At 32.3% G+C, this 19535-nt stretch overlaps 2 protein-coding genes across 9 annotated transcripts; one reads left to right on the forward strand and one right to left on the reverse strand.

Moving 5' to 3' along the window:
* Positions 1-934: 934 nt before the first annotated feature.
* On the forward strand, positions 935-11630 carry LOC18602421 (rab GTPase-activating protein 22). Of its 8 annotated transcripts, none has more exons than XM_088805592.1 (11): positions 935-1476; positions 2340-2438; positions 3775-3884; positions 4894-5702; positions 5825-5947; positions 6088-6176; positions 6257-6457; positions 7330-7716; positions 8396-8484; positions 9190-9434; positions 11262-11630. In XM_088805592.1, the coding sequence occupies exons 1-10, from the start codon at positions 1318-1320 to the stop codon at positions 9191-9193; spliced, it is 2070 nt and encodes a 689-aa protein (XP_088661718.1). In that variant the 5' UTR covers positions 935-1317; the 3' UTR covers positions 9194-9434; positions 11262-11630. The 8 variants fall into 8 exon arrangements, with proteins under 8 accessions (XP_088661718.1, XP_088661715.1, XP_088661716.1 ...); XM_088805589.1 differs by having other exon boundaries at positions 8396-8479; XM_088805590.1 differs by having other exon boundaries at positions 3775-3878; positions 8396-8479.
* Positions 11597-13614, reverse strand: LOC148763318 (putative peroxidase 61). Its single transcript, XM_088805594.1, has 4 exons — positions 13312-13614; positions 12735-12914; positions 12355-12514; positions 11597-12190 (listed from the first exon to the last, which is right to left on the reverse strand). Exons 1-4 carry the CDS (start codon positions 13555-13557, stop codon positions 11748-11750), a joined length of 1029 nt encoding a protein of 342 aa, XP_088661720.1. The 5' UTR covers positions 13558-13614; the 3' UTR covers positions 11597-11747.
* Positions 13615-19535: the final 5921 nt, after the last annotated feature.

Below are 19535 nucleotides of genomic sequence, written 5' to 3' on the forward strand. Positions count from 1 at the left end.
ATAATAATATTTATGTATAAATTACGTATATGTATATATAATATATTTATACTATTATATATATATTCATAACATTTTATATTACGAAACATTATTAAAGTGTAATAATTATAATATATTAATATGTAAGATATTTACTATCCTATATTATAATATTAACATATAAGTTATATTATTTAAAATATATAACTTGTAATTTCATATTAATATAGATTTATAAATAAATATATATAACTAATATTCAATCACTATAATTATGATTTGTGTATGTACATATAATACCCTAATATATTTTAAGTATATTATTAATTAAATTTACTATCAATTTTTTTTAATATATAAAAAATATTATATATATATATAAATATATAAAAAACTAGTTTGGTTTTTTGGATGGATTGGTTTAAAAATTTTAAAATTGAAAATTGACTAACAAGATCAAATATTTTGAATCAGTTAATCTAATGGATCAATTAGATCGAACAGTTTTATTCAAATTGCATTTAATTTAGATGAGTAATTGATCTGAATTGATATTACCCACCCCTACTTACTCAACCTTGATCAAGTGACTTATTGGTAAGATTTTTCATCAAGACAAATTGAAAATAATTATATAAATATATTTGAGTTTTAGATATTTTAAAATAAATTAACATCATACGAATTTATTTTTTTATAAAATTATTAATGAATCGATTTAACTTTTTATAAAGAGGTTCTTGTTTTCTTTATTCTTAAAAAAAAAGTTATTTTAATTTGCATACCAAACTATGACATAATTTTATTAAAATTTTGTTAAAATATTTTATTTTTGATCAATAAATTTGATTAAAAATCTAAAGCAAAGATAATATGAAAAAAAAAAACCAGCAAACAAACAATTTGCTTGAAGGAATATATAAGGAAAGAAAGGAAAATTGAGGAGGAGATAAAAAGAAAAGAAAAGGAGAGCAACAAAAATGGGGGAAAATCAGTATAAATAAATAATAAAAAGGAGAGAGAAGAAACGGTCCAGCGATTGTAAAATGGCAACGGAGGAGAAGCTCCTCCTTTTCCTTGACAGATCTCTTTCTCTTCTTCGCTGTTATTTTAAAATTCTTTAATGAATTTGAATGCCTTTGATTAGATCAACCAACAACGATCTCGATTAATCAAATGAAATGCAAATCAAACTCCAAAATACGTGATTCGAATGTGAAATTTCGTCATTGTTGGAATTACTTTTGTTGGTAATAAAGAAAGAGGGTGAATGGTGGTTGGAAAAGAGAAAAAGAAAAGGAGGAGGCGGAGGAGGTGGGTATTGTTTTAAGTGTAATGTCTTGTGGGGGAAAGGAAAAGCAATGGAGTTGTGGAAAAGCCGCCGCCGCCGCCGCCGCCGCTGCCGGAGCCGTCAATATTCAAAGAGTTGGTTCTATCGTTCGCGACATTGGAGATCCTTGCCTTTCCCAATCTCCCATCAAGGTTGTTTTGGCTGTAAGATTGTTCCCTTAATATATATATATGTGTGTGTGTGTGTGTGTGTGTTGAACGATAATCAATCAATTTGATTTCTTATTCTCAAAATTTAATTCCTTTACATTTTGTGGCTTATGTTTCTATTAGTATTAATCTGTGATGCCTTAAGATGAAACTTTTTTTTCTTCAAGCTTTATAAGGTCTTTAGATGCTAACATTTTGGTTTAAATGAGTCTCTTGGGCAGGAGCTAGGGTTATTTGAAAACTGGAAAGGATGTTATTACAAACCTGAAAATTTTAGTTGGTTACATTTTTAGTTTCAATAGTTTAAGGCATTGACCAAACGTGAAATAAAAATAATTAGTAATTAAAAATTTTGTTGAATAATTAAGCTTTTTTGTTATTTCCTTTAATAGCTGAATTGGCAGCTTACAAAGCACAAAAGTTTGAATTGCAAGGGAAGGCATATGTATCCCAAAAATGGTTGCAACCAAACATTAATTATAAGGGAGGTTTGTCTGTTTGAAAGTTGAATGCTGTGCTCTGGCTAACACAGCTATATATGTAAAAAGGTACATTTTCTGGAAAAATGAGTTGAGATTATGCAATGTGAGTTCAAATCCATCGCAGGATTATACTCTTAGCACTGCAGGACTAATGAGTAATGAGTGTTGTCCACATATTAAATTGTTCCTTTACTCATTTTCTCCCTTTTCCATTTTAGTAATTTCAATGATTAGAGACTGGCATAACTTATCTTGGTTTTGGAAAATTGATATATTTAAAAATGTTCCTTCATCTATTTTTTCCTTTTTCTAGTTTTGGTGTGACTGTGGGTACCTTAATTTTTTTTATTTATAAACTATGTACTTATGTTGCAGGTAAGCAAGATGCTTAAGCCAGAGAAGTGGCAGGCCACTTTTGATAACGAAGGGAAGGTTTCTGGTTTTCAGAAAGCACTCAGGTTGATTGTTTTGGGGGTATGTCTTATTTATTTATTTATTTATTTTTTTCAAAAATCTTGTTCAACTAGCTAGTATTTTTGTTGTTCATTCTTAATGCATTTTTTTTGTAAATCTGTTGGTATTTGGTTTGTATTTCTGGGACCTGGAATTGTGTTGGTGGTCCATGGTAAGAACTACTGTCCTCAAGGAACTTTAATTTCTTTTGTTGAAATAAATAGTTCCAAGTGTCAATAATCTGTCAATCATTATCCTTGCTTTCCTGCCAGATTGTTTGTCTTAGTCATTTGCGAGGTTATTTGCTGATATGCAAATTCTATTTCATTTTTTACTTATACCGCACCTATAGAAATATCTATACTTCATGCCTTTTTAAACAATGTCTACATGGCATGGTTCATTTAAGCAGGTCTTACCGTTGATGGGAATGGGATAGGTTTAGAGAGTACCAACTTGTCCCAACCCTAATAGGACCTGTCAATCAATACCTTATATGATAATCGAACCCTATTGATTGAGAAAAAGAAAAGCCCAATTATATTTTCTTTAATTCTTTTTTTTTTCTTAGTATTTCATTGTTGTATATGATAAGTTGTGTGCAAACTTATTATCATGTCACCATTTGAAGACTAAAATTTGAAAGAGCCTAATATGTTGGGAATTAATTTTTTGTTTGGTCAGATGCCTGCTTTAACCCATTCCATCTCTAATTCTTGGGTGGCTTGGTTGGGGAACAGTACACATCACTTATATGAATTTGCAGTTTTGGACATCGCCAAGTACCTAAATTTGTAAACACATTTGGGTTTTGTTTCAAGAAATTGCATGGTTTCCAACCCATTGCAACCTCTAGGCTTAATGACACTTCTCATCTTGTTTTGTTTGCATTCATGATGCTTGCTGTACATATTTTTACCTTCTCACACACTTTTGGTATCACAGTGGGTTTGTTTTGCCTCATAACACTTTGCATCCTCACTGGTTCTTAGGTACTTGGATATAATTCACCATTGGGCTTCTTTAGTTAGCCACTTGTCTCTTATGGCATCTAAGCTGGTAATTAAAGTGTGGAAGATGACGTATGGCTTCAATCCTCAGCTTGGATGCATGACTGAATAAGAGAATAGAAAATACAAACTAGCAACTTCTTCTTTTGTTATGTTTGGCTCCATAGGATACGCTTGTCTCCCCCTTAACCTTGACTAGCATTAAGACTTTTAGGTGTTGTGCTGCTGTTTTTCAGTATTGTATTCGCTTTCCATATCCCCCTTTCCCCAGCAAAATATGCATACACACTCACATTTTCTGCAGATAGTCAAAAATTGTAACAGCAATTTATCTCATGTGATGTTAGGGAGTTGATCCATCTATAAGACCAGAAGTTTGGGAATTTCTTCTAGGTTGCTATGCATTGGGCAGCACTGCAGACTACCGAAGGCAATTAAGGACAGCCCGAAGGTCTAGGCCAGTTCTTTTTCTTTTTATATTATACTAATATTTTTTTTCCTTGTAAGTTTCTATTTGTAGGCTGTTCTGTTTGCAAGGCAACCAACTGAATACCCTTTTGCAGTTGAATAGTCCTGTCTAATTGTTCTTTATTTTCAACCATGGTTAGCTTTTGATCATGAATTTTTTTAATGATTATCTGCATTGTCCATTATTTCTCCTCTTTCTCAATAGATAGACAAATATGATCTTAGTCATCTGAAGGAAATAGCTATCCATGAAACACATCTTTATGTTTGTCATTGTTTTCCTCATTGTTTAGCAAATTATTGAAAGGTGTGATTTGTTGTTAGCAAAGTCTTATTTCTTGATGATTTGGTTTATACCAACTAGAATGGTACCTTGTTACAGGTTCTTTTTGGAAAGAATTATAATTTTACCATTATTAGCTTTTATTATTTAAGTATAATGAAGTTTCTAGTTTATCCTTATCCACTTCACCCGCCATTTGCAAGCTACAACTTGTTTTAAAAACCTAATACCTTTAAATGGATACTATTGTTTTAAGTGCTGAGAAAAGAGCTCAAACTGCAAAACATTGAAAATGCAGAAAGGAGACAGAAGATTAACAGACTGTGACAAAATTAGGTGCCTTTTGCTTGGATAGAATTACTTTAAGATCATGCTTCTATAATTCACTTTAAAATTATTTATATTCAAAACAAGTTTAGGACCTATCTGTGGGTTTGCTTTGAACTTTTAGTTCTATGCTTTGGTTATGAGAATGATATACGTTAGCTTTATTGAAGAAAACATTTTTTTTTTCTTTTTGGGAAAAGGCTCTCTCTTGCTTAAGCATGGGTACAGATGCATTTGCATCTAACTTGTTTACTGTAGTAGTTGGAAATTTTTTAGAAAATTTCTCTATAGTGCTGGAAATGATGTGTATACCTCAATGCTTTGTTAAGATCAAGGCTCTGATTTGCTGATTTATGAATATTTAACAGCTTCATGGTAATGTACGCAGGGAACGTTACAAGGACCTCGTGAAGCAATGCCAGACTATGCATTCAAGCATAGGAACTGGCTCACTTGCCTATAATGTGGGTTCAAAAGTTATGGATATGAGGACATCCTCCAAAGATGGGGGAAAAAGGGAATCAAAAGTTGAATGTAGACAAGCTTCCACTGATGATACTGATAAAACGGAGAAATATTCTGATTTGGGTAATAACGGTACTGATAAGTCATATGCTGACCAAAGAGAGTGTTGTAGTGATATCACTGACCTTGTCAGTGTGAGGGGAAATACTCAGACTGCTGCATATGACTCTTGTTTTTTATCAACTTCTGGTCTGTATGGCCGCTGTTCCTCAAAAATAGGGGGAGAATGTCACGGATCAGAATTCATAACTGAATGTCATTTTGATTTTCCCCCTTTACCAGTAACAGATTTGTTTGAGAAGAGTGAAGACAAGAAAGAATTTGATGCAAATGAGGAAGGGTATTCTGCACAATGTAAATTGATATTTGAGGATGACAATATGCATAGTTTTCAAATCAATAACAATGCTGATTTAATCATGGAATCAAATGTTTCACCCTCACTATCTAACAATATCTCATGTCCCTTTAACTCGGAAATTCAGTTGATCCATCCTGATGCTTATGAGCCAGTTCTGACATCCAACAATGTAAGTTATAAAACAGAAACAGTCAACAGATTAAGAATATCAGATGTTCCAGAAACACCTTTGGTAAATGCAACCATATCTCAAGAAGGGGCTGCCAATGATGAAAGAGTATCTGAATGGCTTTGGACTCTGCACAGAATAGGTGACTTAGTTACCTTTTGTTATTTGTATTGCAAAATATTTTTCCCTTTTTGTATAGCAATTGATAATTAGATACTGTTTATTGGTTATTCTTCTCGGCTGACTTAATTTTCCTTTTCTCAGTTGTTGATGTGGTGAGAACGGATAGTCATCTTGAATTCTATGAGGATACGAGAAATTTAGCTAGAATGTCTGATATTCTTGCTGTTTATGCATGGGTTGATTCTGCAACTGGTTATTGTCAAGGTTTTAGCTTTCTACTCATAGCACGTTTTGTTGAACCTTTCTCTTGTTGAATTGCTATTTATCTGGTGCAAAACTGTGAAAGATTCACTTTGAAGTTTTGAGTCTTAAACGCTAATTGTCTTGGTTGGATTTTGATCTAGGTATGAGTGACCTGCTGTCTCCTTTTGTTGTTCTCTTTGAGGATAACGCGGATGCATTTTGGTGCTTTGAGATGCTCCTTAGGAGAATGGTATTTTAAACTTGGTGAATGTGTTGATATTTATCACTTATGTTTTCTCCACTTACATCTGCTTTTCCACATGCCTCCAGCGTGAAAATTTTCAGATGGAGGGACCAACTGGTGTGATGAAGCAGCTGCAAGCATTGTGGCATATCTTGGAACTCACAGACAGGGAAATTTTTGCACATCTGTCGAATATAGGTGCTGAAAGCCTTCATTTTGCATTTCCAATGCTGCTGGTTCTATTTCGCCGAGAATTATCTTTCAATGAGGCTCTTCGTATGTGGGAGGTATGTGCTCTTAGTCTCATATAAAGCTGTCAGCTTTGTTGGAATTAATATATTTAGGAAACAATGAAGCAAGCACTGTGTTAAAATTTGAAAAGGCACAATAGTCACTAGATGGAGGATAAAGCTAATGATGGTTGGGTAGAAAGCTTCTGGCACTAATTTTGATACCTATTTAGAGCATTCCTTGTTGCTAGCATCTTCTTTATTGCACACTTGATTGGGCCCCCATATTTCTGGATTTTTATGTCCTTTTTTTTTTGTCTTTTGTTTGTTTTTTTTTCCTTTTTCCGTCCTTGCCTTTTTTAGGGGCTTGCACGTTGTGATCAGTTATGGTTGTCTTACCCTAGATAAACTCCAACATTGGACTGATGGTATATATAAATGCAGGTCCTGAAATCAACTTGGAGGAATATAGACCCCATATTATTTCCAACTAGCAACTTTGAGTACTGCTTCTATGAGGGTCCTTTTACAATATAAAGTTGAACAAAAAGGGCCATAGGAAATTATTTGAAATTTCTAACAGATTTTCCTTTGTTCTGTAAATTGACAGGGGTCATTGTGAAACTATATATATGGGAGCAATATATGTTATTATTGGTTTGCATTTTAATTGAATCTCAAAATGTTAACTTGTTCTATCTTATTTTGTTATCAATTTCTAGTCTTTCAATGTATGAGAAGCAGTTAATGAGCATGGTTTCTTAAAATTGAGCATTAGCCTATTAGGGATGCTAAGATAAAAAATTCTATGAGATCACAAGAACTTCTCATGAAAAGAATGAAATGTATTTTACTTTTCATATTCATTTATTTACTTATTTGTTCGTTTCTTTTTGAGATTTGCACTGATGATATCAACCTCAATGTAGATGATGTGGGCAGCTGATTTTGATGAATCTGTCACATGCAATTTAGAGGAGATTTGTCTGGAAGCATTGATTGTACAGCTTCCGAGGGATTCTGGGTCAGAAATCGGAGAAGAAAACTCAGAAAATGGAAATGATGGTGTAAAGGATGGCCTACAGTTGAAACATTCCTTGTCTGAGAATGATGGAATAAAATCAGCATCAGCTTATCCCTTTTGTGGTTTGACACGGAATTTTTGGTCTAGAAATGATCGCCTTCAAATATGCAATGTTGTCTCATCAACTAGGAAAGGAGATGACGATTTGCCTGTCTTTTGTGTGGCTGCTATTCTTATCATGAACCGTCAAAAAATCATCAGGGAAACCCGTTCAATAGATGACATGATAAAGGCAAGTCCCTTAGAATTGTCAATTCATACTGTCTCCCTCTCTGTCTCTACAGACATGCACAGCTTTGATTGTCCATTCAACTCTCAACTCCTCCTAGTGGGACTTCTTGGGTGTTTGGTTACAACCTTCTTGCAATTTTTCGAGCTGGCCAGCCAAGATCTTGGGACTTATTAAATTTACTTAGAATTGAAAACTTTTTAGTTAGGCAATATATCTTGCCCTTTTGTAAAAAACTAGAAGAGTATTATTTTCTTCTAAAGAAACTTTCAGAACATGGTTATTGATGAAAGGATGTTTTGCAACATTTCTTCATCTGAGGAAGAAACTGAATTATCCCGAGTTAAGAGTTTCAATTACTGTTTTTAAGATGGATAACCAGGGCTACTTCTGCATTGGTGGCTTGATGGAAGTTTGATACAGTTTTGTAAATGAAAAATACAGTAGTTAACCTGATATTGGTGGAATCAACTCTTTAGTTGGTATTATGATGATTAAAGTAATGCCTTACCTATGAAATAGTGGCTTAGCTTCAGTTTGGAAAACGGTTGTTGTCAATATTTTTGTTCTACTTTTCTGTTGTGGGGAGAACTTAAAACTGAAAAAAGGAGGGGTTCTTTTTTTTTTTTCCTTTGGACTGTTGGGAATGTTTGTTTTGATTTCAATAATTTTACTTTTGCAGATTTTCAATGATAAGCTTCTGAAAATCCATGTCAAAAGATGCATAGGTGCTGCGATCAAACTCAGAAAGAAATATTTGTACAAGGTTAGGTAATTATGCATTTTCCTTTTATGGAATTTTGAGTGAGAGGTGACATATAAATTCAACTCTTTTATGCTACTAAGCAGTGAAACCTGAAAACTTTTGTTTCTCTCTCTCTCTCTCTCTCTCTCTCTCTCTCTCTCTCTCATGACAATGGGCACTGTCATATCAGAAACTCTAATGCTGTTATGGTGTTTGAACATGTAAAAAAGGGGCACAATTGCCCATGTGACAAGATGTGAGTTAATGCATGATACCTAAAACCTATGTCAAGGGAGGGACTACAAGAACAGGATTTATAGGACCTCAGTTTTTACTTGGTTTACTGATATAGTCCTAAACAAGAGCACTGTGGTTTTATATGACCCAGATATAGTGGAATAGACATCGTGTGTTTAGTTCTTGACGATGGCTTTTCTTGACCATAGTTAGGATTACCTTGCATCACTTAGTTTTCTGACAGAATTACTACACTTGTTTTAAACCAATTCTCCTTTTGAATGGATCGGATGAGAACATTAACATGCTGACCTGAAGTTATGAATTGTCTGTATTGCTAAGTTATGGTTAACGTAGCTGGCGTTAGATGGCATGTAAAATGTGCATATCCATGGTATGTAATGGGCATGCGTGGCATGACTTTCTTCTTTGCTCTATTAAATGTTTCACCTTCGTAGTAACCTTTAGTAAATCTAACATTTCGTTTTAATCAGCTAATCAAGAACAAAGGCCATCCAGCTCGGAATAGTGAGTAGGTCACAGCATTTCCTGCCTACTATCATGGCAAGAAAAGGCAGCAGCACTTTGAGCCAGTATTTAGTATCTGGGATTCCTAGTTTGGACATGGCATGAAAGTTTATGTTGAATCTCTTATGATGGAGCATGAAGCAGAAGTGCTTTTGCTGTCCGAAGATTCATCCTTTTTTTGCACCTCCATTTTCTTCAAGTCTGTTCCAAGGTAATTACCATCTGGTTTATATTCCTTTCTACACCAGTAGTAATATCTGATGCAGAGGATGTATAAAATTCATGAAGAAGAATTTTTGAGTGGAAGCAACTCAAAATTACATACTGGCACATATTTTTCCCCTATTCTTTGGGGTACACTTTGTCAAGTCAAATATAGTAATAGTAATTTTATGCTTGTGTAAATTAATCAGAGATTTTAACTGTTGATAATCAGATTGATAGTTTCAGGGGAACTACAAATCATTTGCTAATTTATTATGTAAAATGGATTGATATATGGCATGGACCACCATTCAGTGCTCCTTCCTGTGCACTAAAATTATAAAAAGAAGAAAGTTTGAATAAGGAAATGAAGATAACCTGGTGATAAGGGAAGAAATAGTCAGAATGGAGTACATGATTCAAGTAGCTGTTAAATGATAAATTAACATCGCCTTGTTTTGATCAAACCCTGGGAAAAAAATTTCATGAAATAGCTTTTTACTCAAAAAAGTTTTTATAAACATGTATATGTTTGTGTGTGTGTCTCTGTTCATAGGTTATTCTCAGATCATTTCCTGTACGTATTATGTTTGAAGCTGATGGTCGGGTCACCTAGCTCTTGCATACCAACCTTTCATATAAACTTGGAGTTTAAATTGTTATGTACTGTCTCAGCTCTAGGCCCAGCCTTACTTCCTAATTTAACACCAAAAGAAAAGTGATGCAGTATGAAATAGGATAAGTGGAACAAAACATGATAGAGGCTGAATTAATGTAGAATTGAAGGTGAAACAAGAATAGTAAGGTTTGTGGTTGTAGAAGACTATTTATACTAGGACAACAGCTGCTTTTTATCCTAGCCCTTGGTTACAAATAAACCTCATCTACACTGAGTTCAAATTCATTAAAATTTTCATGCAAGTCACATGACCATTTAAATAAAAATACAAACATAATACTGACAAATATAAGGGAATATATCAAGATAATAAATTTAGCAAAGTTCTAGGATGCTCCTGCATCAAAAGGGTTATTAAACCGTGCAAGAAGGGAGTTTGGTATTGAATTTATCAAAGATTTCGTAAAAATGATCAAAGCTACATTTTTCTTCCAGATCTTAGTCTTTCCTACATAGCAATGATCTTTCCTTTTTTGGTCTGATGACCTATTTATCAGATTTCAGAACTTGTTCCATGCTCTTATTTGTAGCAGTTTGGTGCTGGGCGTATGATTACTGTAATATGATATAAGCTTTTATACTAATAATTTTCTTGGTCACAATTAATGCTTGTATGGTTTGACAATCATTTTAATAGGCTGTTGTGTCTTCTTAGAGTGCACTCATCCAGTTATTAAGATGTGCAAGTAGGCAGTTTGATGTTCAATATATGATGGTTTCAGGAAAATTATCAACTTACATTTTTCTTCCAGATCTTAATCTTCCTATGAAGGGATTACATTTTTTTCTTAGATGACTAATCAGGATCTCATAACTTCTTCAATTCTATTATTCATTTCTGTAGTATCATATAATCCCACTTTATGGAGAATCTTTTGGTTAAGAGTGTTGTAAATACTTGCTTCACCTTGAGTTTGTGCGTTTGTCGTTCCATAATTATTAAACAGACTTTTACTATCTTCTTAGAGTGCAATGGACATTCTATTGATGCAAGTTTATTTTCTTGATTGTCTTTTTGAATATCACTGGAATCAATTAATTTGCATCAAAATAACATTCAACCCCTACTCAGTCATGAATGTTTGCCTGGCAATAATAGATGAAGCATGATTGAGATTGCTCTTAACACTTTTTTTGGCATCCGATTTACTGTAGCTTACAAAGATTTCTCCTTTTGCCCCCTCATTTTGGAGCCATGAGAAAGACTGGAAAGTGGTAAGAAGTCCCATCTATTCGAGGTTCATGCAGATGTAAGCATTTGGCTATTACGCGGAACCTCTCACAGGTTAGGCAAGCGTGATCTGGCTTTTTTTTACCTTTATATAATTTATATTATTTTGTAAATGTAAATGTTAAATTGTTCATCAAGTTTGTTTTCTTATTTATGCACGTGAATTTACAGATAATATTCTCTGTAGTTAATAGATGATTGTTGAACTTTTAGCTTTTCTGTAGGACAGTGTAGGCCAGGATTGAAAGAAGTTATACAATTTTATTTGTGGAAAGAAAAGAGTTTTTCCATCATGTTGTTTTTATTGATGTTCTGCTATATCTTAAACCCAAGAAAATTTGCATTTCAATGGCAATCACCCCTATAATTTTATGATTATAGATCGTTCTTCTCCCAGCAGAGTGACTCGCCTAGTTTTTACTGGGATTGTATTTATTTGTAAATCTGCAATTTTTGCGTATTTCTCCTTCCTTTCCAGTTAGCACATTGATATTTCCCATTCGACTCATGGAAAGAGCAAATGACCTCCTAAAATCTTCAAAGCTCGCAGCAAATTCTTGGGTGATTTGCTTTGTATCATCACCAAAGAATAGCTGCTGGTCAACTCCCAGGACAGCTTCCTTGGTTAAGACTCTGGAGTAGTAGGAGTTGGTGAAACTATATTTGGGGCCAGATGCTGGGTTCAGAAATACCAGCGGGTCGCTTTGGCCCTTTTTCAATCGCGGCGGACATAGCTTTCTCTGGTTTGCCAAGAACGATGCCTTCATGCTTGGGTCTGGCTTTCCTGTTTTATTGAACTTGTACAGCCGATCCTCAATGTAGCTACAGTGTGTTTTCCCCATGGAATGTGCTCCTGATATGCAAGAAAGGTAAGAAGTCAAATGGGAATGAAGTACCGTTAAGATTTGGTTGATGTCCTTGAAATCTATTATCACCCAATTAGTTTACATGATTTGATGGATTTCGCCGATGAAAATATGGATTAGTATTCATTCAGCTATGGTCTAGTGGCTTTACCTAAAAGCGTTGCCATATCCAACACATCCAAGCCTTTTGATTTGAAATATGCGAGAGCAGCTTCCCATGAGATGGACGGTGAGGGGAGATCAACCGATGCTGCAGTGGATGTTTTACCATCCTTTCGCCCTGTAAGTACAGGATAAGACGGTGCGCCTGCCTGTCCATCCATCACACCACTAATTAATGATTTTGTAACAACGCATTTGCCCTTTAACATCGTGGGATGGGATGCCGATCTTTCAGCATGTTATGGTAACAAAACTCAAATTTTACACGAATTTATGGGATAAGCTAAAATATTTATGCGTCATGTACATGAGAAGAAAGAGGAGACACATGAGTCATGGAAGGAAGAATTTAGAGAGGAGGGATTATACCAAATGAACTGCATCTCGAGTGGCAAGGTTGAGAATGTCAGCACAAGAGACCACCCCAGGGCACCGAGCTTCTAGTACGGTTTTGATCTTGTCGATAAAAGCGAACCCTCCCAGTCCCCTGTTCTGCGGTGCAGTCTTCTCTGACTTTGGGCCATCTAGCAGAATTGAACCATCACTCCCCTACAATTCCATAAAACAAGATGACCTAAAAATACTGTTTAATTTTCCATGGCTGTTCAAACTTAAAACGAGATCAGTTTTTCTTAATATATTTGTTTTGGTACAATAATTGTACAATCTTAGCAACAAAATTCATAAATTAAAGCTAAAACCGAAACACATAAACTACTAGATTTGGAGCATTTGGTTGAGCAAGTAAAGTAAAATTTTTGTCTTAATATATATATATATATATATATATATATATATATATATATATATATATATATATATATATATATAGTCGTTCCTTGTGTTCCCTAACTTTTAAATTAGGTTTGATTCTCCCCTGCAACCAAAACTGATTTGAGTTTTAATTCAAATAGAAAGTAGTAACTAGCAGGGAGAAAGCACTTACAGTAACGAAACAATCCGAGTATTGTAACCGGAGAAGCTTAGCTGCAATAGTTTTATCCCTTTTATAGAACTTTTCTACTTGGTGCCGGATATAAACCTCTGCATCAACACACGTGTTATGCACCCTATAGTAATGCCAAACCAGCTTCACCGGCGGTTGCAGCGACGACGCCCCCTCCACATCCACCATGCACAAGCTCAGTGCAAGAGCTAACAGTGGGAATATCACAATCATTTGTCTCCTCATTTTCTCTCCCAGCCCTAAATAAACAAATTAAGGTAAGATGCACCCAAGCTTGTATATTTCTTCATAGCTAGTAATGGTAAGCTTTATATAGAGTCAAGTTTTTCTACTTGCCACGTGTCTTGACCGACAACACCAAGCGGGATGAATTCAAAATTATATTTTTATTTCTTAATTTTAGAACTTTGATCATTTTATAACTAGGCAGCGTGAGGGTGGAGGAAATGTGTAGCAGTAGGCTGTTCACATGGACCAAGGCGTTCAACATTCTTGTACGCTACGTGAATAAGCAAAACGTACCTCGATAGCAGGCAACGTGAATGCATGTGATTTCAGCCTTGGCTTTAGGGTTTATTCATTTTACTACAAAAGAATTTTGTGATCCAAAAACTTTTAGGATTGATTTAAAAATGCGGTGGGATGCGAGAACTCGTTAACCAATGTTGAACGTTGTGATCATTGATGAATTATCATTTACGAACCTTGGATTTTGTAAGTTTGGGTTGCTATTGAAGGGAAGTAGACACAACTTTTTTGCACTATTATATTTATTATCAATATAGGTCAAGATTCCATTGCTAATAATCTTACCATTTTTTTAACCTCTATATTTCTAACCTTGTTTTTTTTTTTTTCAGTGTCTTTTTAGTCCATGCACACAGTTTCTATGTAATTATCTCTTTCATTTGCTTGCTCAAGTTCAGGACGGACGGAAGGTGGTGGTGATCACCATTTTTTTATTTTTAATTTTTTATATTATATATATAATTCAAAATATATAATTTCATCATTCCTATAAAAATTTTGAATCGTGTCACTGAAAAAATCTATTGAACCTGGAAAGCAAAACTAAATCAATATTGTTTTCTAAGACTATGGCAGACATTGGCCTACTAAATTACAGGAAATTTCCTTTGTTTTCTTCTGATTGCTCGCTTCTCCGACAAGTACGATAAAGCTCATTGTCTTGCACCTTAATGCATGCACTAAATTATTCTCTTTGTTTTGAAAATTAAATTGTTCTTTTAATGAGATTACATTCGTATAAGTTGTAATTACATTCACTTCACAAACAAATATATTATGAATAATACATTTAATATAATAAGTTAATAAAATAATATAAAATTAAACCAGACTAACCTATAATGCGGTAGAATTTGAACTTATGACCTAATAGTTCCAAAACTTTTTGCTTGCTATTGAGATAAAGGTCTCATCAGCAATGTACTAATTAAAATGTTAATCAATAATAATACGACATTATCATTCTCAAACTGAGTAATTTAAGAACTCAAAATTTTGATCTAACTGGATTTCAAAGTCTCATAGGTGAAGGGATGCAAAAAGATTGTGTCTGCTTGGTGTAACTTTACTCTATTGATATATAAAGGAAAAGTACTCTTGGCCTATGTTCCTACGTGCAACAATTCATGCCTAATGTTACTTCAATTAATCCATATATTAATCACCATCTCTAGCTATTTCTTGGTCAAACATATTGGATTGAATTATTTTTATTAATCTCTAATTAGTTAAATTATATATTAACAAAAAAAAATTCTCATCTTATTTTAATAATAAAATACAAACTCGAGATCTTAAAACCTTTTTAAAAAGATATTATTAAAATATATAGTCATTGATTTGTTTTTATACATTGAGTTACACGATTATCTCTTATTTCATAAATCTCTTCCCGTTTATCTCAAAATTTGAACTAATAACTTTTAAAATACAGTGAAAATATAATGACCCGACGTCCCCTTTTAGTCCAATCATTGGGTTATTGACTTATTTGTTAGCCTAATAAACTGAATTACGAGGTCAAGGTCCAACCCCAACTGCACAACGTGCAGCAGCTGCATTACTTCCGAAGGAACTTGAAATTGGTTTTGCTTAGTGACACTGCTTCATTGAATGATCAAAAAGCATTCTGCACTCACTAGGAAATTAGTCGAAGGAGCAACAAGCTAGCTGCAAATGACCCACCATGCTCCTTTCTTTCTTCTATTGTTCCATTCTTTGGGCTTACTATCAATCAGCCCACAACTGATTTTCAGAAACCCTAAAGTCCTACATCTAATTGATTTAATAATTATTTAAGTTTGGTATTTAATCTTAATTATATATAAAAATATTATTTTAGCAAGACAACTGCATGAAACAAGAAAGACGGATAAGGACAAGTTTTCTCCATTCCCTTTAACAATGTCAAGATAAATCGTAAATTGTCAACCCAATAGGCTTTGATGCTACACATTTCCAATCATTTCATCAATAGTTGTTTAGTTTAATATTTTTATTGGAGAACTGATTGCATGAAAAGTAAAGAAAAGGTCCAAAAATATCAACTTACAAACAAAAAGATAAGGACAAAAGGGTTCTAAAAATAATTTTTAATAAGTCCAAAAATCGGGAACTGACAGGCGTGGGATGCCGCCATGACCAAACGAAGACATTTTCGGCAGCCGATTTCAAGTCAATTCCAAAAGAAAATAATGAACAATCTGTCTTTGTCATTTGATTTCAACAACCCAAATTATGGGTCTATTTTTTTTTTTAATTCGTTTTCAACCCATTTTGTGGAGACTCGAGAATGCTCATATTGCAAAAATATAATATTTCATAGTTAAAAAGATTTTGGTGACACAAAGTATTAAAAATTCTAATATGTGATGCCATTTATATTTATAATAGTAGAGTTGGGTTTCATTTTTTTTTTCTTTTTGGTGAAAGGCAAGACTCTTAGACAAGACTTTTTATGGTTATGTTAGGAACTCCAATTTGGATTTTAAATATTTTGTTTTATAATTCATAATTTCAAGATTTTAAACTTTGAGAAGGTGAGAGTGAGAGTTATAATTGAATTGAATTTGACAAATACCTATCTTAAAAAAAGTAATTTGAAATCCTAAGAAGGTTTTTTTTAAATTCCTTTTGTAATTTCACCTAAATCCAAATATATATTTTTTCAAAATTATTGTCAAATAATGTATTTGGATTTTAGATTCCAAATTCCAACTTGGAATCAAAAGTGTGAATTTTGTAGATTTTCAGTTTAAAATTATTTTAAAAATTTATCTAATTATTAAATTTAATATATTGATAAAATTAAATGAGTAGATTATAATATGTAAAAAAATCACAAAAAAATATATAGAAAATTTAATTTTTCAACCTGTTAAAAATGACATAATGAAAATTAAAAAATTTAAATGAGATTAATAGATTCTCTTTTTATAAAATTTATTTATCAATTTCTAATATAAAAAACACTCGAAATTCGATCTTTAGAAGCTTATTTTCATATTTTGTCAAATACAGAATTGTTGTTATTGAATTTGTATTTGTAATTTTGTATGCATACACATATATATTTTTGTATTTTTGTAATGCATTTGTAAGTTGTAAAATTACAATAATAGGGATAAAATAATCATTTAATAAATAATATAGTTACAAAGTCTGCTAATAAAAAAGTATCAATTCTGGCAAAAGAATACAGAGGAAACCATAAAAAAATGGAAGTGGGTAATGAAAGAATTGTACTTTGAGCTTCCAAACTTCAAATCAAAACCCTTCCATTCCCAAAGTTATTAGATTTTGATTTTTTACTAATTCCGTACACATCTCCATCTCTATCTGTCTCTCTCCGATTATGGTTTGCCCTTTCTTTAATCCAATGAGAATTAACTCATTCAACTCCATTGACTCCTCTTTCTTTCTATCTTTCCCCTTCTTCTCCCCCTTATCCAATTAGAATTAACTCATTCAATTCTATTAACTCGAGTTGCATAAATTTTACGACATTAAATATAATAATTTTTTTAAAATTTTTAAAGTTTGTTTAGAGTAATATTGATAACAATTTTTTTTAATTTTTTAAAATTTATTTAGAGTAATATATTTTTTATTTTCATTTTATTTTTTGATTTTAAACTAAGAAAAGAGATAACCGAAAGAAGAAAAAAAAAACTCTCTAGCAAGAGGAAAAAAAATAAGAAAAAAACATGAAGCAAAAAAATGGAGGAAGGGAGCGAGGGGCATGAAAACATAAGATTTTAATTAGAGGAAGTGGTAATTGTTTGTAGAGGGAAATCTTAGAAATTGAGTGAGAAGAAAAAAAGAAAAAAAAATCGGCTAAATCATTTTATTAAAATTAAATAAAAATCTAAATCATGTATGAAGAATGACTGTGAAATATTAGTGATACGTTGTTAAAAAGCATAACAAAAAATACTAAAATTTTAAAAATAGATAGACACATGTTTTTCACTTAATAGATAATAAAATATCAAAAAGCACATATTAAAAGATATAAAATAACTATAATACTATCTGTAGGTAAAAATCATTATACTTTATAATTTAGATATGCATGAAACAATAAAAAAGGATAAGGACAATTTTTGTATTCCATCCCCTTTTAACAATGTTAAAATAAATCCTAAAAAATTGTCAACCCAACAAGTTTTTCTTTGGGTACATTCAACCCAACAGTGTTTGATGCTACATATTTCTAATCATTTCATCAATGGTAGAATTAGTTGTTTGATGAATATTTTGATTGGAAAATTGATTGCATAAAAGGGAAAGAAAAGGTCCAAAAATATCAACTTCACAACAAAAAGATAAGGACAAAGGGTTCAAAAAATAATTTGGAATAAGTCCAATAATTGGGGACTGACAGGTATGGGATGCCCCATGACCAAACTAAGACATTTTTGGAAGCCGATTTCAAGTCAGTTCCAAAAGAAAATAATGAACAATCTGTCCTTGTCATTTGATTTCAACAACCCAAATTATGGGTCTACGTTTTTTTTTTTTCAAATTCCTTTTCAACCCATTTTGTGGAGACTCGAGAATGCTCATATTGCACAAAAAAAAAAAAAACCATTTCATAGTAAGTTATTGAAAATTCTAATATATGATGTCATTTATACTTATAATGATAGAGTTGGGTTTCAATTTTATTTTTCTTTGGGGTAAATTCTATATACATTTTTAATGATATGACATTTTCTCAAATGACACTTTAAGGTTATTTTTTTCACATAAAATCTTGTAATTTACTTTTGTTTCCAAAATAGTTAATATTATTAAATGTTCAATTAATTTTTTTTATAAAAACAACAAAAACCTTTTTTTATAATTCTTTTATTCTTTTATTTAATTAAAGAAAAATTTTGAGTGTTTTTTAGATTTCTTTTATGACTTTTATCTCACTTTCTCTCCTCACTCTTTTTTTTTAATTAATTTTTGGGTAGTTGCATGTATATTAATTTGTTTTTTTATTTATAATCCTTAATTTTCAGTCTGTATCTACTGCTTAAGAAAACACTTTTAAAAAAGTTGTTAATCTGAACCTACTTAATGTTTATCTCAATGTGAAGCTTGTAACTTTTAAGATTTTAGCCCAAATCATTGTCTAAAATACAAACAACTTGCTTAAATGTTATATTTTTTTTTGTAAAAAAAAGCCGTACAAATTTGATGATAATACGAATGTACGAGCACTACCTCAATATGCTCACAAAGAAAATTCTTAGGAGGCATGCAAAATAGCAACTCTTGGGAACAATTTTCTTCTCATTGTTGATCAATAAAGGTATTTCTTCTGTGATATTAAGACTTTTTTGAACTTGGATATTAAGCTATTCTATTTATGCCTCCATAGCTGATCAATAAAGGTATTTCTTCTGTGATAGCACTGGTAATTACACTACTAGGATCAGCAAAATGTTGATCAATTTGCTAATGCTTCCCTAAATGGCTTTTATATTAATATGGTTTTTTTTTAACCTTAATATACATGCTGCGACTCAAAAATTAAAAAAAAAACAATTGTGTGAGGAGAGAAAGTGAAATAAAAGTTTTAAAAGAAATAAAAAAATGCTCAAATCTTTTTTTAATTAGCAAATAAAAATAAAAAATTTATAAGATGAAGGTTTTTATTATCTTTTTACAAAAAGTAGTTA

This window comes from Theobroma cacao, chromosome 4, assembly GCF_053813885.1.
Source record: "Theobroma cacao isolate CCN51 chromosome 4, ASM5381388v1, whole genome shotgun sequence".
In the NCBI taxonomy this organism is placed as follows: domain Eukaryota; kingdom Viridiplantae; phylum Streptophyta; class Magnoliopsida; order Malvales; family Malvaceae; genus Theobroma; species Theobroma cacao.

What these genes read in the sequence shown, in the direction of transcription:
- LOC18602421 (XM_088805589.1), top strand. Translation starts at nt 1,318, where the DNA reads ATGTCTTGTGGGGGAAAGGAAAAGCAATGGAGTTGTGGAAAAGCCGCC. An exon ending in TGCAACTGGTTATTGTCAAG is followed by an intron (nt 5,948 to 6,087) that starts GTTTTAGCTTTC and finishes ATTTTGATCTAG; the next exon opens with GTATGAGTGACCTGCTGTCT. An exon ending in GAAAGAAATATTTGTACAAG is followed by an intron (nt 8,480 to 9,189) that starts GTTAGGTAATTA and finishes CGTTTTAATCAG; the next exon opens with CTAATCAAGAACAAAGGCCA.
- LOC148763318 (XM_088805594.1), bottom strand. Translation starts at nt 13,557, where the DNA reads ATGAGGAGACAAATGATTGTGATATTCCCACTGTTAGCTCTTGCACTG. An exon ending in CTCGAGATGCAGTTCATTTG is followed by an intron (nt 12,515 to 12,734) that starts GTATAATCCCTC and finishes ATGGATGGACAG; the next exon opens with GCAGGCGCACCGTCTTATCC. An exon ending in GGATATGGCAACGCTTTTAG is followed by an intron (nt 12,191 to 12,354) that starts GTAAAGCCACTA and finishes CTTGCATATCAG; the next exon opens with GAGCACATTCCATGGGGAAA.